Source organism: Rhinoderma darwinii, chromosome 8 (assembly GCF_050947455.1).
Source record: "Rhinoderma darwinii isolate aRhiDar2 chromosome 8, aRhiDar2.hap1, whole genome shotgun sequence".
Classification (NCBI taxonomy): domain Eukaryota; kingdom Metazoa; phylum Chordata; class Amphibia; order Anura; family Rhinodermatidae; genus Rhinoderma; species Rhinoderma darwinii.
The window spans coordinates 97,157,094-97,183,628 of record NC_134694.1 but is presented as its reverse complement, the minus strand read 5'-3'; the positions used below and the strand labels follow the sequence as shown (position 1 = coordinate 97,183,628).

The window sequence follows — 26,535 nt, the reverse complement described above, 5'->3', positions numbered from 1 at the left end:
GGAAACTACACCTCTTGAGGAATTCATCTAGGGGCGTAGTGAGCATTTTGACCCCACAGATGTTTCATAGAATTTATTAGAATTGGGCAGTGAAAATAAAAACAATCCTTTTTCTTCAATAAGACGTAGCTTTAGCGCAAATTTTTTCATTTTCGCAACAAATAAAGGAAAAAAAAGAACCCAACATTTGTAAAGCAATTTCTACCGAGTACGGCAATACCCCATATGTGGTCATAAACTGCTGTTTGGGCACACGGCAGGGCTCAGAAGGGAAGGACCGCCATTTGGAGTGCAGATGTTTCTGGATTGGTTTCTGGGCGCCTGTGGGCCCAAAACAGTGGAAACCCCCCAGAAGTGACCCCATTTTGGAAACTACACCCCTCAATGCTTTTACCTAGGGGTGTAGTGAGCATGTTAACCCTGCAGGTGTTTTGTAGAAATTAGTGTGAACTCGATGTTGCAGAGTGAAAATGGGATTTTTTCCACAGATATGTGGACAATATGTGGTGCCCAGCTTGTGCCACCATAACGAGACAGCTCTCTAATTATTATGCTGGGTTTCCTGGTTTTAGAAACACCCTACGTGTGGCCCTAATCTCTTGCCTGGACAGTCGACCAGGCTCAGGAGTGAAAGCGTACCATGTAAAATTGAGGCCTAATTTGGCGATTTACAAAGTATTGGTTCACAACTGCAGAGGCTCAGATGTGAAATAATAAAAATAAACCCCTGGGAAGTGACCCCACTATGGAAACTGCACCCCTCAAGGCATTTATTAAGGGGTGTAGTGAGCATTTTCACCCCACAGATCTTTTCCATAAATGAATGCGCTGTGGATGGTGCAAATTAAAAATTTATATTTTTCCCTAGATATGCCATTCAGTGGCAAATATGTCGTGCCCAGCATATGCCACTGGAGACACACACCCCAAAAATTGCTAAAAGGGTTCTCCCGGGTATGACGGTGCCATATATGTGGAAGGAAACTGCTGTTTGGGCACGCTGTAGGGTTCAGATGGGAGGAAATGCCATTTGGCTTTTGGAGCGTGGATTTTGCTTGGTAGTAGTTTTGTTTGGAGTCTTACTGGTGTTTCCGTTTATAATGTAGGGCATATGTAAGCCGAGCGGAGTATATAAGGGGCATAGTCAGGTGGTATAATAACGGGGTAAAAAAAAACAATAAAATAATCCATAGATGTGTGTTACGCTGTGAAGCAATCCTTTCTGCACAGGCCGGTGTCGCACTGATAAATGGTGTCATTTCTTATCCCCCTTTTGGTCCACACTCCGCGCCTTTGTAGTTTGGGGAATTTTGCTGGGAAAGTGTTGTCCTGGTATAATACGGGCACCGTCGCTTCCAGCGGATATGTTTGGGCCCTCCCTTTCCTGGTTCCCTAATTTTAGGTCCTTGAAAAATCGCCTCTTCAAACAGAAGAAATGTTCCCCTCGGGCACAACTGCATATTTTTTTATTTCCTGACTTATTGGAGCCATAACTAATTTTATTTTTCATAGACGTAGCGGTATGAGGGCTGGTTTGTTGCGGGATGAGCTGTAGTTATTATTGGTACCATTTTGGGGTACATGCGACTTTTTGATCACCTTTTATCCTATTTTTTGGGATGCCAGGTAAACAAAAAAACGCAATTCTGGCACAGCTTTTTTCGGTTTTTTTTTATACAGCGTTCACCATGCGTTATAAATTACATGTTAACTTTATTCTGCGGGTCAGTACGATTCTGGCGATACCTAATTTATAGAACTTTTTCATGTTTTACAACTTTTTTGCACAATAAAATTACTTTTGTAAAAATAATGTATTTTTTCTGTCGCCAAGTTGTGAGAACCATAACTTTTTAATTTTTTTGTCGACGGAGGTGTATGAGGGCTTGTTTTTTGCGGGACGAGCTATAGTTTTTATAGGTACCATTTTTGGATACGTGCGACTTTTTGATCACTTTTTATTCTAATATTTGTAGGGCAAAGTGACCAAAAAACAGAAACTCTGGTAACGTTTTTTACGGTTTTTTTTACGCTGTTCACCGCGTGCAATAAATAATATAATATTTTGATACCTCCGGTCGTTACGGTCGTGGCGATACCAAATACATATGGTTTATTATTATTTTTCAATAATAAAGGACTTGATAAGAGTAAAAGGGGGATTGTGTTTTATTTGATTACTTGAAACTTTTACTGTTTTCAAACTTTTATTTTGTGCACTTTTTTTTACACTTTTTTATACTTTTTTTACACTTTTTCTCAAGTCCCACTAGGGGACTTGAAGTTCCAACGGTCAGATTTTTTTTTTTCTAATACATTGCACTACCTATGTAGTGCAATGTATTAGATCTGTCAGTCATTCACTGACAGCAAGCCGATTAGGCTTCGCCTCCCGGCGGGGCCTAAATCGGCTTCCGTAATGGCAGAGCAGGAGACCATTGTGTCTCCTGTTGCCATAACAGCAGTCGCCAGTCCCGATTGCCTGTCAGGGCTGGCGATCTGCTAGTAACCGCTACGATGCAGCAATCGCTTTCGATTGCTGCATCGAAGGGGTTAATGGCAGGGATCGGAGCTAGCTCCGGTTCCTGCCGTTACAGGTGGATGTCAGCTGTACAGTACAGCTGACTTCCACCGCTGATGACGCCGGATCAGCTCCTGATCCGGCGCCATCTTGCCGACAGCTACGGAAGCCGATCAGGCTCCGCCGCCGGGCGGATCTTGACCGGCTTCGGTGCTAGGCAGACCTGGAGGCCAGTATTAGGCCTCCGGTTGCCATTGCAGCCACCGGAACCCCGGCAATTTCATTACTGGGGTTCCGATGAGCTGCAAACACCTTAAGTGCAGCGATCGCGTTTGAGCGCTGCACTTAAGGGGTTAATGGCGGGGATCGAAGCTAATTTCGGTCCCCGCCGTTACAGTCGGATGTCAGCTGTAAGATACAGCTGAGATCCGGTGATGATGGGACCGGCTCAGCTTCTGAGCCGGTCCCAAACATTTGGCGTACATGTACGGCAAGATGCGGGAAGTCAGTACTTTCCATGACGTACATGTACGGCAAATGTCGGGAAGGGGTTAATGTCCCACCCCTTTTCCCAAACTTTTTGTCTCCCATGTTCTAGCATGCGGCAGAGGGGCTTATAGACCTTTTGTTTCCTGAGAAAAATGTGATAGCGAAAAGCCAATTGAGTATGGCAGACGATATGTGATCTGGACACTATGGCTAGGGCAACACGGCAACATTGGTCGGGTGACATGAAGATCACAATGTGACATCGCAAGCAAAATTGTGAATGTGGCCGCGTTACGACATACGACAGTCGCAAAAAATCCAAACCAGATAAGATTTTCGCTCGCAGATCGACAGTTGCGCGCTTCTTTGCCTGCATTAATTTCAATGTAAGTCGTGCGCAACTGCAACTCATTTGGGACATGTCAGCAATTTTTCATCGCACAAGACTCGCAACTAAATCGCACCCCAAAATAGTAGTTCGACAAAAAAAATTTGCTGTGCGACTTGATGTCCCTGTAAAAAGATTTATCTTCAGTGTCCCTGAGAAGCGCAGGGAGACTGTATTGTATATGTAACACATGCTGAGACTGTCAGTCCGGACCCCGCAGCGCCGTTACCCGGTTACACCCGAAGTGAACACAACCGCCGCCCCTCAGTGTCACCTTTACCTCCGATACTAGATGACGACGTTCCAGGCGAAGGGCGGAGCATCATTGACGTCACTGGCGCATCACGTGACCGGCTTTAGTCGGGCTCCACCCTGCGCACAAGAAGCTGCCGCAACCTCCCGTCCTCTCCCAATATGGCGCCGCTCGCCTGCTGAGCTCTCCCAGTTCCTCCCGTCCCCGCCGTTCACCGAGACATGCTCACAGCCGGATAGTGGCAGCACCGAGCAGCTCAGCGTTTTCTCGTAAGCAGTGTGGGCCCCGTCCCCACCGAGACAGCCCTCTCGCCTATAGTCGGAGCAGGAGGCCTCAACGCCGCCATGGCTCATTCCCCGGTAGCCGTGCAAGTGCCTGGGATGCAGGTGAGAGGCCCTGGCCTTGGGGAGAGCGCTTGTCATTATTGTCTATAGTGTCCATTATGTGTGTGTGACAACAGGGAAGGGAGTACATATATGTAGTGTGTGGCACATGCGAGTTGTGTGTCTATGACACATACATAAGAAGTGTATATTTTCTAACAGCCTCCATTATTACTAAGCTGGTGGTAGACACAGATTTAGCCTAAATTGCTGCTATATATATTCCTTATTGGGAGGCTTGGCCTTAAAGGGGAGTTCCACTAAAACAATCTTATGGCATGTTATTGATCGCAACGTCATCTTCTGACATGTTACTAATGGCCATAAAGTAGCAGTCACACAGTAATGTGGGTAGACCACCATGGGTGACTTGGATCGCCAGTGGCATCGGATCAGAATTTCTGCTGTTACCAAGGACCTTAACCCCTTTCTCCTGTGCCTGGCTGCTAATATGATCCCCACTGATGTGATCCACCGACCTGTCAGAAGGGGGGAGTTGCCCTTTAAATGTCATAGATCCTGCTATAATAGAAATAATATTTACAAATATACATGATTAACTTTCAAAATAAAAAATGACTTTGTTTTCTTAACAGATTTCTGTTAAAATATAGTTTTGTTGATTATCTGTGTGAGCGCTTGTTATTGGTTGTAATGGGTGGACGCCTATATATGTCCCAGCAGGCTGTGCGTACATGTACACCTGTAGTCTAATGACTTCACTTGTTTGTATATACAGATTGACGCCTGGTTCCTCTGTGTCCGTCCAGTGTTTGTGTTGTAATAGGCTTTATGGAGCTCAGATCATGTCCTGTAAATTGTGGCAGGGGCCTGGTGTACACACTTATGCAGTAGGGCCCTGCCTTTTATCCTCATTGGTTACACATGTCTTGGATCTTGGTGTGTTTATAGGGTTTGTTATATTTAGCATTTTTGCTCTGTCATTGTTTGAGGTTTGTATCTAGAAATATTTTGCATGCAGTTGGGTTTGCACTGTATTTATATTGGATATAAGTATGATGTTTGTTACATTGAATCTATCGCTTGGCGGGTGTCGGGGCAGGTGTAGCTGTGAGGTCTCTTAATTCTCATCTACCAGGAAAGATATAAATGTGACTCCCCTGTAACCTTCTCACAATATTATATTACCATCTCGCTCCACTTTCCACTCTAGCTCTAGTTCCTATAGAGGTAAAGAACTTTTCCAATATTTCTCTGCAAAACTTTTTTTTTTATGTGGAAGGGTGAAAATAGTTATACTTCCATAATGCGGTGCCATATAGCGTCTCAACACCATTAAGTGCCACATAATACCATCATGTAGTGCCTGTGTGATTATATAAGTGCTGTACAGTGCCAAAATAACAGACCTATGTAGTGCCCAAATCAAATGAATGCCACAGTATTTACCACGTTGTAAATTTAAACCATGGTGGAGGTCTCGCGTAATAACCTCTATTGCCCATACTATGATCACACCCAACCCTGATTCCAGAATGTTTAACACTGTGGAGCAAGTCCTTTTTTTTTTCTTTTAGTCTGTGCCAGGGGTCAGCAACCATCGGCATTCCATTATTGTGAAACTATAACGCCCAGCATGCACTGACAGCCAAAGGCTTTCTTATTCTAGCTGAAGGCTCTCAGGGAATGCTGGGAGTTGTAGTATTCTTCAGCATCTGGAGTGCCGGAGGTTGCTGACCCCTGGTCGATGGTCTCATCATGAAGTAGCAGCACATGACACTCCATAATGGATGCGTATGTCATGACGTTAAACTGTCCATGTCTATGGACCTGTGTACCTAAACACTGTATTTATCATGACGTTATATCCGTCATAAAGCTAGTGCCGCTACCCCATCATGCACAAATGTGTCAAATAGCAGGAAGGGGTCATAGAGCCCCAAAATAAGTGTGCAAATCCCAATAATTTAAAATTTTCTTGAGTGCTGTCATCCAGCTTTCCAGAAACCCTGAATGACCTAAAATCTGCGTTATCTAATTATATCCCCCCTACTGCTTCACTTGTGTTTTATACTAGTTCTGGCAACTTTATAGTTCTCGCATTATCTTTGTGATCCAGGAAGATCAGTATGAACAAAGCTATAGACCCCTCCCAGATAGGGAAGTGCTACACTGCTTCGGGTGGTTGGAGGACACCGAAAAAGGTGAAAAATACAATTGGATTATAATTGGTGCGCAGTGCTGTATTTACTGCTCAAGTGATGCGTGTTTCCTGGGTGAACTCTCACTGGTCTTAAATCTGCAATAGAGGTGGTGGGAAATGCTACACAGCGTATTAGTGTTACTGCTTAGGTGTAGGAAAACATTGAGCAGTGTTGGATTACCCGGTATTTTTCGTCAATTCTGTTTTTCAAGGTCAGAATTCAGAAATGACATACAAGTGCAATATCAGCTAGTTGACTTGGTCATCTTCCAACTCCGATAAACTCCTATTCAGTTCTGTTTCCTCCTCCAAGTCACAAAGGAGTCTTTTTGTCACCTTGTGCACACATAACAAGTGAATGAAGTCTGAATCCTTTGCAGTTATTATATATATATATTTTGTAAGTTTCCAATTCATGAGCGGTCAGAAGTCTAATGAAGTCAGCAAAATGTGCTGCTTCCCTCCGCTCCTGTGGGGATGTACATAATGATCGCCTGCTGTAAATGTTATTTCCTGATCATTTTGCTCTTTGCACTGTAAGTGCAGATTAACAGTTAAAAACACGACTCTTCCTTGTAGGTTCTCTTTGAGGGTGCTGTCCCAGCTGGGCGCGTTCAGTGATAGCACAAATATGACACTGAGCCCTGTACGATTCCCCCGAGCTTGCTTAGTGACTTTGATAACTTGGCAAATTCATAGCACTGCAGTATTAGTTCTGCACAACAAAGGTTCAGCCTCTTGTCTCAATTGTCCAGATAGCCTTGGCAAATCCCTGTATCCTGCTACTTTATACCTTGTCGGTCGGTCTGTCGTCTTATGTATTGCAGTCAGTCATTACGTGGATTTAAAAGGGTATTCCCATCTCGGACATTTATGGCATATCTACAGGATATGCCATAAATGTCTGATAGATGTGGGCACTTCATCTGGGACACGACCCCATCGCTAGAATGGGGGCCCCTGACCCCCATCCTTCGTTCTCCTACTTTCGCTGGGCTCTGGCAACTGGGCCAAGAGGTAGCAGGGAGTGCGGCTGAGCAACACGCTTTCCCTAACTACCATAGATGTGCATGGGAGTTAGAGAAAAGGCAAAGCACTGCGACCTACACGGTTTCCAAAGGTCTTAAGTTATGGAAACAGCGCAAATATTCTGTGACATGTCTACGATGGGAGTACCCCTTTAAGGGTATGTTCAGACGGTGAAGTTGTGCTAAGGTTGTTCCCATGTGACAAATTGCCACGGTTCTGCTTCTTGCACAGGAGAAGCTCATTAAAACCACACAATCTATCCTAAGTGTAATTTTAAGAATTGCATTAAAGTACAGGTCTGTAATGTAATTTATAACTTAAAGGGGTTTTCTGAGACTGTAATATTGATGGTCTATTTTTAAGAGGCTAGAATTATCTCATCAATTGAGGACTGAAATGCTGTTCTCCTTCATTGTTTACTCAGGCACAGCGCTGTACATTGTTTTGGTTGTGCCCAGATAAACAATGATGGGGATGCGGCACTCCAGTCCTTCTGTGCAGCTGATTCACGGGGGTGAAAGGATTCAGAGCCCCACCTCTCCGATATTAATAGGTCATCAATATCAGTCTCAGGACACCTTTTTTTTTGTTGAGACAACCACTTTTTTAATTGATATGTCGTTCTTTAGATGTCCCAGACGAGCAGCTGTAATCGCCAAAGAAAACTGCGGCTTTTTCAGCGGATAAACTGATATGCGGTGAAAACATACTGGACGTTCAAATGAATAGCTGGGTCATGTCCACCAAAGTGAGAACTGCTTTGTTAGACTGGATTCACACTTTGCATATTAGTTGCATATTTTTGAGCGGAAGCCAGAAGTGGATCCAGAAGGAAGGATAAGTTCTTTCTTTATATTTCCCATTCCTTTTGAAACTACTTCTGGCTTTGGCTCAAAAATCTGCAGCAAAATCTGAAACAAATATGCGATGTGTGAATCCAGCCTTAGTGGCTCTTCGCTCTAGCTAATAGAGGAGGCTCTTGTTCTGACTTATCTTATTTGTGGTATTTAGTGATCATTTATAATTTGAGGGCTTTCTTAACACCATAATATTTTTTTTTTTTATATCATCTCACGCTAAATAACCTGTTAAATTAATTCTTCTGATTTTGTTTATGTAATGTAGGGGCAATAAAATAGATTTTATGCAAAATAATGAATGTTGGGGGGGGCGGAGGCATTGTGTTTTTTTGTTTTTTTTTGGGAATCCCATTAAGGGAGAACTTTACTTACAACTTTATCTTTTACTTGTAATGTATTAGCATACTCCTGTGTGCTAACAAATTACACTGTCACTATGACACAGGCTTCTGGAAGGGCAGTACATAGTGTGCCTTAACAGCAGGCAAACTGAACAGACAGCCCTGGGGTCCTTTATAGGTCCCATGGGCTGACTGCAGAGGGATTCCCCGGTCTTTGATCACGTCACGAGATTCCCGATGACCAGATCAAAAGGGAGTTCCCTTTGATTATGCCGTGATCAAGGCAATGAAAGGGTTAAACGGCTGGGGTCGGAATGTTTTCCGACTAGCTGTATTCAGCAGGTTGCTTTAAGATCAGAAGCTGTAAGTTTCATCTCCTGCTTAGAGAATGAACACTCACAGGAGCGCTCATCAGCCTTTTCTACAGCGACGCCAAAAGACATCGCTGTAGACGAAGGACCTGCACCGCCTGACGTCAAAAGACTGTGGGCGGTCGTCAGGGAGTTAGTGTACCTTCAGATTTGCATAGTTTTTACACATAGGACAAGTGTAAAATAAGTTCCCTCCAACCTGTGACCCTATACACTATTTTATAACAGTCTACATATAACCTACACATGTATCCTCAATATAAATAGGGCAACTCCAAACTACACTGACCAAAATGTCAATAATAAGGCTACACACCTAAATAGATATCCAAAAAGGATGTTCAAGTTTATTTATAAGACCATATGATATTTATTTAATACATAATCAAAAGAGAAGCTGACCAAGCTGGTAGGAAAGTGAAACGCGCGTCAAGGTTTTTCTTTTTTTTGTTTGTTCCTTGTAGTGTAACGTTGCAGACGCCGTGTCCAGGGTGAAGTTACTTGGACCTCCACACAATTTCCACATCAAATAGTTTGGGGTTTGGAGTTCTTGGTAGTTTTGTTGTGTATCTATAACAGAGGTATTCACATTTATTGATGTGTTTTATTTTCGATACTTGACAACTAACATGACAATAATAGTTTGTATTTTTTGCCTAGGTATAATAAAATCATACTGGTTTATATTGGGGCTAGAGAATTATGCACCCAATTTGTGATTTAGTGGATGAAATAGAAGTGGGTTCGGTACGAGTGGCATTATTGTTTGTTACGACACCCTGGCACGTGTATCTTGTCTTTGATATTAAAGGGATAGTCCCATTTTGTTAATTATGTTTAGTATGACAGAAAATATAAATATATTCATTTTACTAAAGTTTGTTTTTCTAATCTGTAGCGGTTTCCAGATGTTCATGCCTCTTTACCCTGTGTACCTTTTGTTTGAAGCTCGTTGTCTAGGGTTACAGCCACCGCTGTGGTCCTGTAGGTGTTCTCCTTTAAGCCCATTGCTTTAACAAACAGGCTGGCCGGGGTCTTGTGAATGCACCTGTGCGATTTTCTCCCTTCATGGCCACCTTTCTGGAGCTGGATAGACTGCTCTGGGGCATGCGCAGTAGCCCATGAGCCATTGAATAGAGCATCAGGCCTCAGGAGCAGGAGTGTGCATGTTCAGGGCAGCGGAGCTATTATTACAGCACATTGCAGTTGCCGTAAACTATTAAACGCGGATGTGGCAGGCAGCGATGCGCCAGAAGTGTGGGTAAGTGGCGAAATAGGGGTTTTCGGGCTTCTAAAAATGTTTTTCCCAATAGCTGAAAATGAGATGATATAACAAAAGCAGCAATATTCACCTATACCTTTTCCCTAGACGATCCAGCGCTGATGCGGCACTTCCAGTGATTGTTTACATGGAGGTAGCATGTGACCGCTGCAGCCAATCAATGGGCTAAGCGTTGACGAAAGGATAGATGAGTACTGCTTCTTCTGTGAATCTCATTTTCGGTCAGTTGGAAAAAAATGGCGGAACCCGATAACCCTTTTTAAGAAGGTGTCTTTTGTTTTTACATTGTCTGGACAGTGTCATCTTGACCCTTGTTTCTGTTCATCTTTTTTTCTGAGTATCTGTCATATGGTATAATTCATATACTTTATAAACTTTTTTTTTTAAAATTATCTGTATGGGTCTTGCAGCCTTGTTTTTGCTGTTTTGGCCTGCCACAGTCTATATTTTTTTGCTGAACTGCAAGGTCATTAGATTCACGGTGACCGCAATATTTCCACACTAAAAGTCTGCGGCCTCACGTTGCGGAGGCAACCCAGCCATTGTGTACCTTCGATATGGCTGAAACTCTGCAGACACGTAGATCAGTGCGGTTTTATAAATAGACCGCAGGTGAAAAAAAAAAATGTATGGCCGCACGGCTATGCAGCTAAACGTCCGTTTACCGTGAGACCACGAAGGTTCTTTTACCTTAAGTCGGTTTGAAAACTGCGCTGATCTACATTTTGCAGTTTTCACGGCATTGCTTGCGCACCTGAGCGTATGTTCACACGCAGTGTTTTCAGGCATATTTTTGGGCGTAAGCGCCACAAAATACGCTTCGAAAAACACTACTGAAACGCCAACAAACAGCTTTCCAGAGAACTGCATTTTATGCAGACAGGACGTTTTTTTTTGTTTTGTTTTTTTACACCGCTCTTTTAAAAAACTGCATAAAAAGGAGCATGTCACTCGAGCCGTTTTTTGGAGCTGTTTATCATAGTGTCAATTGAAAAAAAAACAGCTCAAAAAAATGGCACAAACATTTTTTGCTTCCAAAACTTGCAGAAAATCAGAGGTTGTTTTCCCCTGAGAACAGCTGTGTACTTTTCAGCCGTTTATACTTGTGCGTGTGAATATACCCTTAACTGCAATGCTTTTGCAGTGTGAGGACCGAGTTTATGGTAACCCCTCCTAATGACGGAAACCAATTGTAAACCGGTGCACAGAATAGAGTATACAGCAATTCAATCTCCATAGACAGACATTGTCAGCAGTATGGGCCTATTCACACGTTTCACTATCTGGTAGTCTGGTGGATGAATCTGGGTTTGGTGGATGCCAGGAGAACGCTACCTACCGAGAGGCATACTGTAACGTTTGGAGGAGGGATAATGGTCTGGGGTTCTCAGGGTTTGGGCTGGGCCCCATTTTTCCAGTGAAGGGAAATGTTAATGCTACAGCAAACCAAGACATTTCAGACAATTTTATACTTTCAACTTTGTGGCAATTTTTGGGGAAGGCCCTTTCCTGTTCCAGCATGATTGGGCACCTGTACACGCAGAGAGGTCCTTAATGATGTGGTGTGAAGAGTTTAGTGTGGCTGCACAAAGTCCTGACCTCAAACACCTCTGGGGTATATTGGAACACCGATTGCGGACCAGATCTTCTCATCCAACATAATTTCCTGACCTCACAAATGCTCTTCTGGATGAATGGGCACAAATTTCCACAGACATTCTCACAAATCCTGTGGAATGCCTTCCCATCAGAGTGGAGACTGTAATGGTATGTTCACACGGCCTATTTTCAGACGTAAATCTGGCGTTTTACGCTTCGAATTACGCCTGAAAAGACGGCTCCATTTTTTCTGCAAACAATGGGTTTTACGATGTTTACGAGGTGTAATTTTACGCCACTTTTGACCTTCCTGACAGAGCCTCATTTTTAAAATCTGACATTCTTCACTTTATGTGGTAATAACTTCGGAATGCTTTTACCTATCCAAGCGATTCTGAGATTTTCTCGTGACACATTGGACTTCGTGTTAATGGCAAAATTAAATCCGTATTTATTTGTGAAAAACCCCAAAGTTTAGAGAAAAATTTCAAAAATTAGCGTTTTTCTAAATTTAACTATTTGCTTGTAAGGGTATGTTCACACAACCTATTTTCAGCCGTTATTCGGGCTGTAAATGCCATGAAAAATTGATAAAATATGCGGGGGGCTAAACGCCCCCAAACATCTGCCCATTGATTTCAATGGAAAAAAACGGCGTTCGGTTCCCACGGGGCATTTTTATACGTGGCATGTCACTAGTTTTTGGAGCAGTTTTTCATTGACCATAGAAAAACCGATCCAAAAAACGCCACAAAAAAATGCAAGTTGCTTAAACTCTTTCAAAAGGCTATTTTTACAGGGGCCAGTTCAGTTGTGTACACCTAGGGGTGTAGTGAGCATCTTAACCCCGCACGTGTTTTGCAGAAATTAGTGTGCACTCGAAATTGCAGAGTGAAAATGGGATTTTTTGCATAGATATGCCACTATGTGGTGCCCAGCTTGTGCCACCATAACAAGACAGCTCTCTAAGGGTATATTCACATGCTTAACAAAAAACGTCTGAAAATACAGATCTGTTTTCAAGGGAAAACAGCTCCTGAGTTTCAGAAGGTTTTTTAAGACACTCGCAATTTTTTTTCGCCGTTTTTCGGTGTGTTTTTAACCAACGTTTTTGGAGCTGTCTTTCTATAGAGTCTGAAAAACGGCTCAAAAAAGGTCTCGAAGTGACATACACTTCTTTTTCGCAGCTGTTTTCACGCGGCCAATTTTAAAAACGGCCGCATAAAAAAAACAGCCCTTCAGAACAGAACTCTGTTTTTCCCATTCAAATCAATGGGCAGATGTTTGGATGCATTCTGCTTCTGATTTTTCAGCTGTTTTTCATGTGAATATACCCTTATTAGGCCTAATTCACACGAACGTGTACGTTTTGCGTGCGTTGCAGTTCCCTGTGTCATCAGTGTTTGGTGCGTGTCTGCGTTATTTTCGCGCGTATGCCATCCTTATATCACTCGGTTTTGACGTTTACAAAATGAAATGAAGGCGGTGGTTTTCTTTTTCCCATCATTTCTTGACCAACTGTTGCACGAATCACGCACAGCACACGGATGTGCGTCCGTGTGCTGTCTGTTATTTTTCACACACCCAATGACTTCAATGGGTGCGTGATGCGCAAAAAACGCTCTAGTATGGGACATGCAGTGAGTTTCACGTAGCGGACACGCTGCGTGAAAAACACGGAGTGTCTGAATGGCCCCATTGACTTTCATAGGTCCGTGCGACGCTTTTGATTTTCACGCGCGTATCACAGACGTGAAATACGCTCGCGTAAATAAGGCCATATGCTGGTTTCCGGTAGTAGAAACACTCTACGTGTGGCCCTAATCTTTTGCCTGGACTTTCGATCAAGCTCAGGAGTGAATTATGTATGTTTTATTTATTTTTTCAAAATTAAAGGACTTGAGGTAAAAAGGGGAATTGTGTTTTGTTTTATTTTATTACTTGAAACTTTTTTTTAATTATTTTCACCTTTATTTTCACTTTAGTCCCACTAGGGGACTTTAAGGTCCAACTGTCAGATTCTTTTTGTGATACATTGCACTACCTATGTAGTGCAATGTATTCGATCTGTCAGCAAGCCGATTAGGCTTCGCCTCCGAGCGGGGCCTAATCTGCTTCCGTAATGGCAAAGCACGAGGCCATTGTTAGGCCTCCTGTTGCCATAGTAGCAGTCGATTCCTGCGATTGCAGGGCAGAGCTGCCGATCTGCTGCCAACCACTAAGATGCAGCGATCACTTTCGATCGATGCATCTAAGGGGTTAATGGCAAGAATCAGAGCTAGCTCTGGTTGCTGCCATTACAGGTGGATGTCAGCTGTAACATACAGCTGACATCCATCGCTGATGACGCTGGCTCAGCTCCTGAGCCGGCGCCATTGTGGTGGCAACGGAAGCCTTTTAGTCCCCGCCTCCAGTCGGGGCCTCTGTCTTCTGTACTTGGCATACCGGGAGGCCAGTGTTAGGCCTCCGTTTGCCTTTGTAGCCAACGGCATCCCGGCAATTTCATTGCTGGGGTGCCGATGAGCTGCAAGCACCTTTTAAATGTAGCTAATTGCTTTTGACCGCTGCATTTAAGGGGTTAATGGCGGGCATCGGAGCAAACTTCGGTCCTCGCCATTACCCCAGGGTGTCAGCTATAACATGCAGCCGACACCCGGGGATGGTGGCACTGACTCAGCCTCTGAGCCGAGTGTCCACCATTTGTCGTATGGATACAGCAAAATGCGGGAAGCACTAGCTTTCCATGACGTATCCATACAACAAATGTCGGGAAGGGGTTAAAGGGTATGTCCACCTTTGCAACCATTTATTTTATGGCTCCAAGGCATCTAAAAGAATGAAGCGACTTTGCAAATAATCTGTGTAAACTTAAGGGCAATGATCGGGAACGAGAGTTCATGTGAACGCTAGTTTAGCTGATCATTGGCCCGTTTAAAAGGTCCTTTAGGGCCAGTGAGCAAGGATGACTTTTTTTTTTTTCTACAGCCTGGGCAAACCTCCATAAGTATATGGAAAGATGTCTGTGGCCAATATCAATGAATGGGTCCGCAATTTCATCTGTAATTACAGATGAAAACTACGATAGTGTGCATGGGGCCAGTGTTGGGAATATCCCTTGCCATGTCGTAATAATATTTAGATCCTGAACCCTTAGGCGGGATTCACACGACCGGGTCGCGTCCGAGTGCCGGCCGGTAAAATCGGCTATTCTGCCCGGCCGGTTTGCATAAAGTTATGCATCCGTGCCGGGCCGGGCAGATCCGGACAGTGACATCAGCGGCAACTCCTGAAGGGGAATCCCCATGTGTTCGGGGATTCCGCTTCAGGAGTTTCCCCTGATGTCACTGCCCAGATATGGACAGAGACATCAAGCGCTCTGTCCAGGAGCGGAATCCCCGAACACACGGGGATTCCGCTCCTTCAAGGAGCTAAAGTGTGGCTAGCACATAGCAGAGCGGGGAGATACCTCCCTGCTCTGCTATAGTGGCGTCGCTACAGTAGTAGCAGCAGCTGCTAGCGGCGCCATCAAAGGTGTCGCCGGGCCAGGGCGCTTTTAAAACAAGCAGGAGAAGGGAGCCAGCGCAGCGCTCCCTTCCACCTGCTGTACACCCCGGCCCTGCCACACCGTGTACATCGATGCCATTCGTCAGAATGGCATCAACTCCTCCTCCTCACATGCACTCTGCGCTGTGAGGAGGAGGAGATAGAGCGCAAGAGCCGGAAAACCCGGCCGTCACTCGGGACACATCCCGGTGATGGCCGGGTATTACCCGGCCCCATAGACTTCTATGGGAGCCGGGCGGCCGGGTACCCGGGCGAAAATAGAGCATGTTCTATTTTTTGACGGGCGGTTTTCCCGGCCGTCAAAAAATCGGTCGTGTGAATAGCCCCATTAGGGGTCTATTATTCCTAATGCAGCCGGGTGCCGGCCGATTTATGAACGGCCGGCACCCGGCCGGGAAACCCTGCCGTGTGAATGAGGCCTTAGATGCCACAGTAAATGCTGACCCTGGAATCTTAGTCATTAGACAGAGGGACGGCCCCCCCCCCCCCTGTCTCGCCATCAATTCGACACCGTAGCAGGGTGCTGATAGGTTGGTATGGCAGCCAGGGGCCTAACAAAGCGATCAAATAATCGCATGGTCTAGCCCCTAGTGCGGAAAAAAGTTAATAAAAGGTATTAGGAAAACATCCAAGTAAAAAAGAAAAATATCCTATTTTTCTCTGTACGAAGTCAAATAACGTTGGAAAAAAGTTGAAGATAATTTAGTATCACTGGATCTCTAATGGCCCGTAATATAAATATAAAATATTAATTGTCTCGCATTGGTGAAATGTGTTCATCTTGCCTCCTAAAAATGGAATAGAAAGTGATCAAAAAGTATGTATACCAAAATGGCACCAATGAAAACTGCAACTTGTACTGCAAAAAATTAGCCCTCACTTCTCTGTAGTCGACTACGCTAATGCTTACTGCAAAACGACTGGTCCGGTGCACAACGGACACAAATGGAAACCACGGGCACCAGATCAGTCACCACTGAAATCAATGGCATGCGCCGCTCCCACACAGACCAAAAGGAAGGTCTTTGGCAGAGCGAAATCACCATTTTCATGTGGACCGGAAGCCGCGGCTGAACAGTTTTCATCGTCTCATTCCAAGAGCTATAACTTATTTTTGCGTCGACATACCTGTATAAGGTCTTGATTTATCAGGACAAGTTGTATTTTTTAATAGCACCATTTTGGGGTACATATAATTTATTGATTAGCTTTCATTAACTTTTTTTTTTTGGGGTGGAAAAGAAAAAAAACAAATTTCGCTCCTGTTTTTTGCATCCTGAATCCCTACGCCGTTTACCGTGTGGTATAACAACACAATAACTTTATTCAGTGGGTTGTTACGACTGCAATAATACCAAATTTGTATAGATTCTATATGTTTTACTACTTTTACACAGTGTGAACACTTTTTTTTTTTTTTTTTTTTTTAAATTATTTGTTTTTGGGTGTCCATATTTGAAGAGCCACAGGATAGGTAATAACATGCTGATCGTTGGGGGGTTTGACCGCTGGGACCCCCATCAATCACAAACGGGGGTCCAATTCCTTTGACTGAATGGAGCGGCAGGTCGCACATGTGACCTGCTGCTTTGTTCACTATCTATAGGACTGCCAGATGGAGTACAATGCTCGGCTATCTCTGGCAGTCCCATAGACAGTGAATGATCATGAGCGACCTTCTGCTCCATTCATTCGGGGGAACGGATCCCCATTTTCATGATCGGTGGGGGTCCCAGTGGTCGGACCCACACCGATAGCATGTTATCACCTATCCTGTGGTTGGGAGATGACATTTAATCTTGGGACAACCCCTTTATGCCTCACCCCCTTGGACAAGCTGTGCTGCTCACCAGCCGAAAATAGAAAAGATCAGCTAGAAATTAACCCGTGTTCTCTGCAGGATTTCTACAAGACAAGGCCCCTTGCACACGAACGTGCTTTTGCGGCCGCAATTCCCCCGAAAATCCACGGGAGAATTGCGGCCCCATTCATTTCTATGGGGCCATGCACACGACCGTAGTTTTTACGGTCCGTGCATGGCCCGGGAGCCCGCACCGCAGAAAGAACGGACCTGTCTTATTATGGCCGTCTTCTGCGGTCCGGGCTCATTGAAAATAATGGCCGCGGTCATGTGTCGCGATTGGCGGGCGGCTCGCGGCTGTCAGTAGGTTTCAGAAATGTATAGAAAACCCAGCAAAATGACTAACTCTATGATCAAGTTTACTCTTATTTTTTTCTTCAGCAGTCGGTGGGAGTGTAGGTGCCCAGACTCCCACGAATATGATCTTCTGATGTCATTTAAGCACCATTAACTATTTTGCAATTTTTTTTTTCTGCTACATATTTATACAACTTATTTTTTTTCTAATTTGGTATTTATTAAAAGTATATACATTTTTGATAGGTGACCCTAGATTCGAGCAAGTAAGAGTTTTCCTTTTGGTCACCATGCCCATAAATCCCTCATCTCCTTCAGCATTCCTGTCAGCCATGTTCATGTGTATACTCCATATTCAATGCAAAAGCCTAGGATGTATCTCGTCAGGACGACATTAAGGGAAAGTCCGGAGAGCCACAAAAATTACTGAGCGAAAACACGCAAGTCACAGCCTGGTACTACAGTATGGTTCACCAATAAGGTACACTTCAGGGGGATCTAGCATGATCATCTGTGGTCAGTGATTTATAAACCTTTGTTGGGACTTTTCTTTTTTGTAGTCCTGATATAGCACCTTCTCACGGCTCACCTACACTTACATACAGACACTGCTGTTTTATTACATATGAGTTGACTTGATAACTGCCATCTTGCTTTCTTAGCTCATGACCCATTGTAGCCGCATTATATATCAGCCCTGGATAATTTAACTCTTAACGTTAGAAGCGTCCATTAAGTCTTAGTTTTTTTGTTATGTAGTATGGGATATTTTGTTACATAATTCAACAACAATAAATTATATTATAAAAAAAAAAAGTGTCACTTCAAGGGAATCGGTCAGCCATTGTGACCCCTTTAAAACTGCTGATATCGATATATAGATAGATGATATGGAGAGCAAGTGTATCTATACCTGGAGTGATGGTCACGCAGTTTGCATGACCGAGAAATCCAGGTTTTAATATCCCCAGCGTTATGGTCACAAGTGCCACTGAGGCGTCCCCTTGATGTTCAGTAGGCATAGGGACATGACTGATATAAGGCGAAAGAGACCGAGAAATATTTATATGCCGGTTGGATGACCAAAGGTAGTTCTCCAAATCTTCTAAAATTAATGTATGCTCTACTATTGTGCAGCAGAAAGTGAAATACTTTTCGTAAAAACTTCAACCAAAAACCGCATCAAACGGCAAAGTGTGATCCGGTCTCGTGTCTAGACGCCAAGCTAAAAAAGTTTTACACCAGCCATGTAACTAACATTCACCATCACCGATTTCAGCAATGTATTTAGTAGTATCAGACGGGTAATATATCTTGATCCAATTTCCCCAGTAAATACTACTCATGAATCTGATATTGACCTCCATTTTCCTTCTGTAATAATGTAACTGCCAGATTTCTTTATAGTGATGGAGCCCTCATCCAGGTGCAGCTATCCATAGTGGGGATGTAATATTTCTGATGTTTCAACCAGTTACTCACGGAGTTATATATTTTTTTTTCTGTCACAGGTTCTATAGAGTTGATTTTGTGCCGTACTTTTCAGTGTGAATATTGCATTATGAAGCTGCACAGAAGGCTTGTCTGCTTCTGTGGTTTAGACATAACCCATGATGTGTACCCCAATGGGAGTGCCTACTTGGCCTGTCTTGTGGTACAAGTCAATGGATTTCTTTGACTTTAAAGAGGCTCTGTCACCAGATTATAAGTGCCCTATCTCCTCCTTAGTCTGATCGGCGCTGTAATGTAGATAACAGCAGTGGTTTTTATTTAGAAAAACGATCATTTTTGAGCAAGTTATGAGTAATTTTAGATTTATGCTAATTAGTTTCTTAAAGACCAGCTGGGCGTGTTTTTTACTTTTGACCAAGTGGGTGTTGTAAAGAAGTGTGAGGCTGACCAATCAGCGTCGTACACTTCTCATTATTCCAGCCCAGCTTCTTTCACTGCACAATCACACTGTAACAATGGGATGGAACAATGAGAAGTGTATGAGGCTGATTGGTCAGCCTCACACTTCTCTACAACACCCACTTGGTTAAAAGTAAAAACACGCCCAGTTGGTCTTTAACCCCTTAATGACAAGCCATTTTTTAAGTTTTTCCATCGTCGCATTCCAAGAGCTATAACGTTTTTATTTTTGCGTCGATATAGCTGTATAAGGTCTTGTTTTTTGCGGGACAAGTTGTACTTTTCAATAGCACCATTTTGGGGGACATTATTTATTGATTAACTTTTATTAACTTTTATTTGGGGGGAAATAGAAAAAAACCTGAAATTTCGCCACTCTTTTTCGCATCTTAAATCTATGTTTACCGTGTGATATAAATAACACTAACTTTATTTAGCGGGTTGTTACGATTGCAACGATACCAAATTTGTATAGTTTTTGTATGTTTTACTACTTTTACACAGTAAAAACGCTTTTTTTTCAAAATTATTTGTTTTTGTGTCTCCATATTTGAAGAGCCGTAACGTTTTTATTTTTTCGCCGATGCGGTTGTATGGGGGCTTTTTTTTTGCGGGGAAGACTTGTAGTTTTTATTGGTACCATTTTGGAGTAGATGCGACTTTTTGATCACTTTTTATCACATTTTTTTTAAAGTCAGTATTCACAGAAAACAGCAATTTTTCCATAGTTTTTTATTAAATTTTTTACGGCGTTCACAGTGCGGGTTAAATAATGTAATAGATTTATAGTCGGGGTCGTTACGGACGCGGCGATACCAAATATGTGTAACTTTTTAACTTTATTTTGTTTTTTTAATAGTAAAGCATTTTGTGAGGGGAAAAGCTGGGTTTTTCATTATTTTTTCACATTTTTTTTTAAATTAACTTTATTAAACTTTTTTTTCACTTTTTTACTAGTCCCATTAGGGGACTATAATATGCGATTCTGCGATCGCATTTATAATACACTGCAATACTTTTGTATTGCAGTGTATTACTGCCTGTCCGTTTAACATGGACAGGCATCTGCTAGGTCATGCCTGCAGCATGATCTAGCAGGCATTCACTCTAGGCAGCCTGGGGGCCTTTATTAGACCCCCGGCTGCCATTGGAGACACAGACACTCGGCGATCGTATCGCCGGGTGTCGGTGGGAGAGAGAGGGAGCTCCCTCTCCAAAACCACTCAGATGCGGTGCTCGCTATTGCGCACCACATCTGAGGGGTTAAACGTGTGAGATCGATACTAATATCGATCTCACCCGGCAGAGCAGGGACGCTCCCAGCCCTCAGCTGCCTCTAGCAGCTGAGAGCAGGGAGATTTGACAGCTCCCTGCTCTGTAAACTTATTCCGATGCCGCGACGTAAAAAGTCTATGGCATTGGAATAAGGCCCGTTAGTGATCGACGTAGAAACACGATGGGCCGGTCACTTATTGGTTAAGAAACGAATTAGCATAAATCTAAAATTGCTCAAAAATGATCGTTTTTCTAAATAAAAACCACTGCTGTTATCTAGATTACAGCGCCGATCAGACTATGTAGGAGATAGAGCACTTATAATCTAGTGACAGAGCCGCTTTAATGGCTGGGACATCAGTGCACTCTTGTAAATGAGGAATTGCTCATAGGCCAAGGTATTTCTATTCTTAGCACAGAGCCAGTGTTGCGTTATAGCTGGCACAAGGCTTTTATAAAAGTACCATCCAATCTTTCTTGCATTTCTGCCTTTTGCTATTTAGTCTTGGTGTTTAGTTTTCAAAGGGATGCATTTAGTAGCTGAAGTGTTGATGTTTGGAGCTCATATAAGTTGCTATTTGTAATGTTTGCATCATTTGTAGTAGATGGCAAATGACATGTGGTATTCAAAGTCATAATCATAAGATGTTAAAGGGGTTGTCCGTTATGAGAAATTGATGGCCTATCTTCAGGATAGGCCAGCAATATCTGATCGCTGAGGGTCAGACTCGTGGCACCCCGCCGATTAGCAGTTTTGAAGTGACTACGGCACTCAGAGCCCTGTTTCTTAATTCTTTACCTGCTCGCACTGTAAATCACTGGCACGCTTGGAGCATTGCTTGAATGGGAGAAGGCTGTAATATTGTGAACAGCCGCTACAATCGTGTTGGCGATTCACAGTACAAGCGGTGACCAGAATGAAGGGGAAACGGTGCTTGTACGAGGTCCACGGTCCCTTCAAAGCAGCTGATCAGCGGGAGCACGCGAAGTCGGGCCCTACTGATCCAATATTGATGGCTTATCCTGAGGATAATCAATGTCTTAAGACTGACTGGACAACCCCTTAAATAAGGGCCTTGGCAACACTTACTCCTCTTTAGAGAATGACCATAGATACCCAGACACTTTGCATTGATTCTCCGCACCTGGCTGTTCTTTCACGACATCCTGAGGTACCGTTACGAGGATCGATATCATTGTAAATGAATTATCCTGTAAAGGTTAGGGCTCAATGGTGACATTTTTGTCCCACACGTCGTCATAAAATTGCAACATCGGTGCAAATCGAGCACAATCTCATGGTTTTACATATGGTGAAAAAGCAGCGTGACTGTTGCAAAATATTACCACGAGCCCAGGCCTTGATAGCGGGTTTAGTTATTTTAAAGCTGTTGCACAATGGTCAGAAAATATTGGTTTATTTTTCTAAAAAATAAAATTGGTTATGGCCAGCTTTGCAAAACTGTGTACAGCCCTTCCTGTTTCTTTTTTTTTTTCTTTTTCTACCGAGAAATACCAACAATTTGGCTTCACAGGAATACATGGGAGCTGAAACGGAGAAATCCGCATATGAATGCTGTCTGTTAGGAAGCCGAATATACATTATACTGTACACTGCAACCTGTGGCTATCCAGCTGTTGTGAAAGTACTACATCCAGATTGCCCGGGCAGTTTTGGGATGCTGGGAGTTAGATTCAGAACAGCTGGTGAGCCCACTGTGTAAATGAGTTTCAGTAGTGTATTTCCCCCACTTCGCTGTTCTCTGCTGTTAACAAATAGTTTTGGTTTATTTTATTCGCTTTTGGTGATGATCCTTAACCAAAACAATATGCGGCCCCCGGAGCTGCAATTGTCTTTGGGGAGAGCGACAGACGTGTCTTTACATTAGTGCTAAAGGCTGTTGGAGTGATCTACATTTTCCCTGCTCCGCTGGGAGATACCGTGCTGACCAATTATCTAGGTTTGTGCAGGATTGTTTTGTGTTCTTGCAGATTGTTAGTGGAATATGTCATTAGACATTTGTTTTGCATGGTTCTTATTTTGACCTGTCTATTCTTGTTTCATTTTATGGATACAGAATTTGTTTATACATACAAATATGCCCAGAAAGTTGTTACCTAGTTTGCTTTGGGCAGATTGTTGCTGGCACAGTTGATCTCTCTGACAGCCACTACCGCTGCCTGCCCATACAAACCACAGCAATTCGTAAACATTACGTGTACTATTAGGACAGACAGATGTAGATTCTCACTGTAAACAGGAAGACCCAAATGCTATGAGAATTCCTGATGCCTGCAAGACTTACCCTTTTCTGGGAGCTCAATGTGTTTTACTTGTACTGAGGCTGGATAAGTATAGTCTTGACCATCTGCATACATTTCGCCCTAATAATTTCAAACAGAGATGATCGAGATTGGACATATATTTATTCACATTTGCTTTTTCTCTGCTCAGTCATAGGAGCAAAATAACGAAAATGATGGTGGTAGTTGATCCGTTGCATGACTGACCCCAACGGCACCCGATAGAACTAATTTACTTAAATGGGTTTCGTCAGGATTGTGTCCCTTGTGTTACTAGGATAAAATGCGTAGCATACTGTGCATTTCTTTCTGGCGTTTCGGGCCAGAGCTGCGATGCAGGCTTCTAACAGATGTGAACTTAGGCTCTATATATGTCAGCGCTAGGTTTTACGTTATTCTGTTCCATGGTAAGCGCATTAGAATGAGAAAATGGAAGCGCCAGGCTTGTTGCTTGGTGGACACCAACTCCGCTTAACAGAACCGAATGACTTTAAAGAGACACTCCTGTGAATTATTTTATATGGTACACCCAGTAAAAGGTAGGGCAGGCCATCCTGTCACAGGGCGCTTTGTTGCCGAGCTCTCCATGGCGCAATTAGGTCACGAGACCGGCCGATTCCTACCGTGTTTGTGTGGACCAGAAGTCTCAGTCACTATGTATTCCCATGAGCCTCACATTTAGCGCCTCATAGGAATATATAGTGAAAGTGACTTCCAGTCCACACGGCAGACGCTGTAGTTATCGGCCGGTCACAGTGCAGGCACGTCACCTAATTGCGTCCGGGATAGTTTGGCAAAAAAAGTGCCTGGTAAGAGGATGACCTGCTCTACCTTTTACTGTACAAACGGGGGCCATAATAAAATTAATTTAAGGGAGTGTCTCTTCATTGTGCACCGTTTCAGTCAAGGTGTTCGAAGTTTTTTGTCTGGCAGAAAAGACAAACTGTGACGGAGACTCCTGATGGGTGCAGAGAACAGCCTTACTGTAGATTTGAGGAGTTGGCTAGACCACTCCAGCAGCCAATCTGATTATTTTTCCTATAGTAACCAGGCAATAAGAAAAAAATCCTCAACAGTTAGGCAACAGCAGCACGTTTCTAGATATGTTGGCTGCTTGGATCCTGGTGTTCTTTAAAGGGGTTTTCCCATCAGAGACATTTGACCTATCCACAGGATATGTCATAAATGTCAGGTAGATGCGGTTCCCACCTGTCCCACCGCACCTATCTTTAGAACAGGGTCCCCTAAACCCCGGTCTACTGCTCTGTGTGTGATTCCCGACCATGCGTTATGGGAACGTTCTAGCTCGCTGAGCTATGCGTTTTCCGTAACTCCCATAGTAGTGAATGGCAGTTGTGGAAGCAGCGTAGCATGTGAGCCATGCTGTTTCCGTAACTAGTGTTCAGTTCTATGGGAGTTATGGAAAAAGAGCAAGAGGCCTCTTAAGTGTCTGATTCAGATGGGGGTTCGTTCACTAACTTCGCCTTATACGGGGGAGGAGTGGCCGTGTATTGAGGCTGTATAAATGATGGGGAGGATTGTACATCCTCTATAATCATAGAATGTCAGTCATCCATGAAGGAAGGTTGTTCATCTTTGATTAGTTTATTAATGCATGATGAACATAGCTGGTTTTTTTGTATGCGTCTGCCAGCTTCTTGGAGCATGTAGCACATTTCTTTTGATCTTTTAAGCTCTCAATGCTTAGGTTTTTGTAATCCCTCTTTCTCCACCTAATGAAAGAGAGGGAGACCCAGCTAGTATAGATAACATTAATGTGACCGCTATTATCCCCAGGGGGAAAACTCACGGGAGTGGATGGGCAGGAGACCTCACAATCTGCAAACTGGGACCCCACCAGATCGGTACCAGGAACGGACATGCTAGGAAACGCAGACCTCCGAGCAGGATGCATGTGGCAATCTGTTCTGAACACACAGGTCTTTTACCTGCTCCGCGTTCCTGATGCATTCCCCACTTGCGACGTCTCTTCCATCCGTGCGGTCGCCTGGCGCCACTTCCGCCAGATTTGGCCACCTGGCTGAAACCCCACGTGGGTAGGAACGCCAGCGGAAGGGCTTCACTCCGCCCAGCGTTGGTCTCACGGGACCACAGGCAAATGGGTGGTATCTTCGACAAGGGGGAGGGAAACCCTTAGGTACGCCCCCCCCAAGTGGAATCCCGGTCTGAAGTAGGAGGCCCCCGATCCTGAGCGCCACGTCTAAGGTTAGACACCTGCGTTCAATTCCCCTCCTCCTTTAAAACAAGATCTGCTAGTACAAGGGCCATTATGACACCAAAATCTCCAGAACCCTAGTTTATCAGCCTTGATCCTGAAGGGACACTGCTCAAAGAAATGGGTTTATCCCAGGTGGTGGTAACCCTAAAAGCTAGTCGTAAACCAGTTACTTCTGCAATTTACCTAAATTTGGCATAGATGTACCTCCTGGTGTGGAGACCAACCCCCGGACCAGAATCATCCAGTCATCCGCAGATTTTGGACTTTTTACATCAGGGGCTGGATCTAGGTCTTAGACCAAGCACCCTCAGAGTACAGGTCTCATCCCTTAGTACTTTTTTTGGACACCCAACTGTCAGAACACAGGTGGGTGAAAAGATTCATATGTCTACAGGAGGGTGTCCGTGCTGTAGAAACCTTCCGGACAAAAATAGGACGTGTCCTATTTTTTTTTATTTTACGGACCACGCTTCTGGGAGCACGGCTCGTAAAAACGGCCGGCTGACCGCAATTACGGGGGAGGCTGAGGGTGGGGCCCTTATAACCTCTCTCAGTTCCTGTCCCTGCAGAGGTCAAGGGATCATCCTCCTAGTGTGCTGTCATGGGGGACTCAAGGAAACTGATTTACCAGTAAGACTAATTCTTACTTTCCGTTCATGGGTTCCCCTTGCGGAAAGGTCAGATGCAATCCCGATGCAGATGTGAACGAAGCCTAAGAAAAATATTTTCTGTTGAGCTATTTGACTGCAAATCAATGTGCCAGTATAAGGCGAAATTCACACTACTGTCACCTCCCTTTAGCGCTCTTCTTTTGTTTCAGTTGCAGTTTGTTTGCCTCCAATTGCTAGTTTTCCGTTTTTTTTTTTCATGGAAGAAAAAGGGCTGCAGACTGCAGTTTTGCTTCCGTGGAAAAAAACGGACACCTAGTGAACGGAGGCAAATGGAATGCAACTGAAACAAAAGAATTGCCATCGAAATCCATGGTAATTCAAACGAAAGTGATTCTTTCTTCAGACGGAAAATGACAGTAGTGTTGACTTGTAATGTTCCTGCTGGTTTTGAGGCTTTTAGGACTTCAATGCGATCTGCTGGAGCTTCAGTACAGGACATAACATTTCTGCTAGTTTTGTGAATGCTATCGGTAGTATGAAATTCACTTGTAATTGTGGATTATTCCAGTTCTCTGACAAGACATGCTGCAAGTCTACGAAATAGAAAACTTGCACATACATGAGATTGTGATGACAGAAAGAATAACTTGCGTGAATCAGACTATTATGTAGCAGTGCTTGCATGTGCATATCCGTGTTAAAAAAAAAAAAAGGCTGTATGAAGGCACATGGATTCCATGCATCGGTGCTAGGCCTCATGCCCACTTCAGTTATTTTCTTCAGTGTGCTATCT

At 43.7% G+C, this 26,535-nt stretch overlaps 1 protein-coding gene across 1 annotated transcript in view; it reads left to right on the top strand.

Moving 5' to 3' along the window:
* Positions 1-3,716: 3,716 nt before the first annotated feature.
* The window catches only part of STK26 (serine/threonine kinase 26), an 86,352-nt gene continuing 63,533 nt past the window's right edge, over positions 3,717-26,535 (top strand). The window contains exon 1 of the mRNA XM_075835962.1: positions 3,717-4,037. Within this exon, the coding sequence (XP_075692077.1) occupies positions 3,996-4,037 (42 nt within the window). The 5' untranslated portion in view covers positions 3,717-3,995. The remainder of the gene's footprint in view (positions 4,038-26,535) is intronic.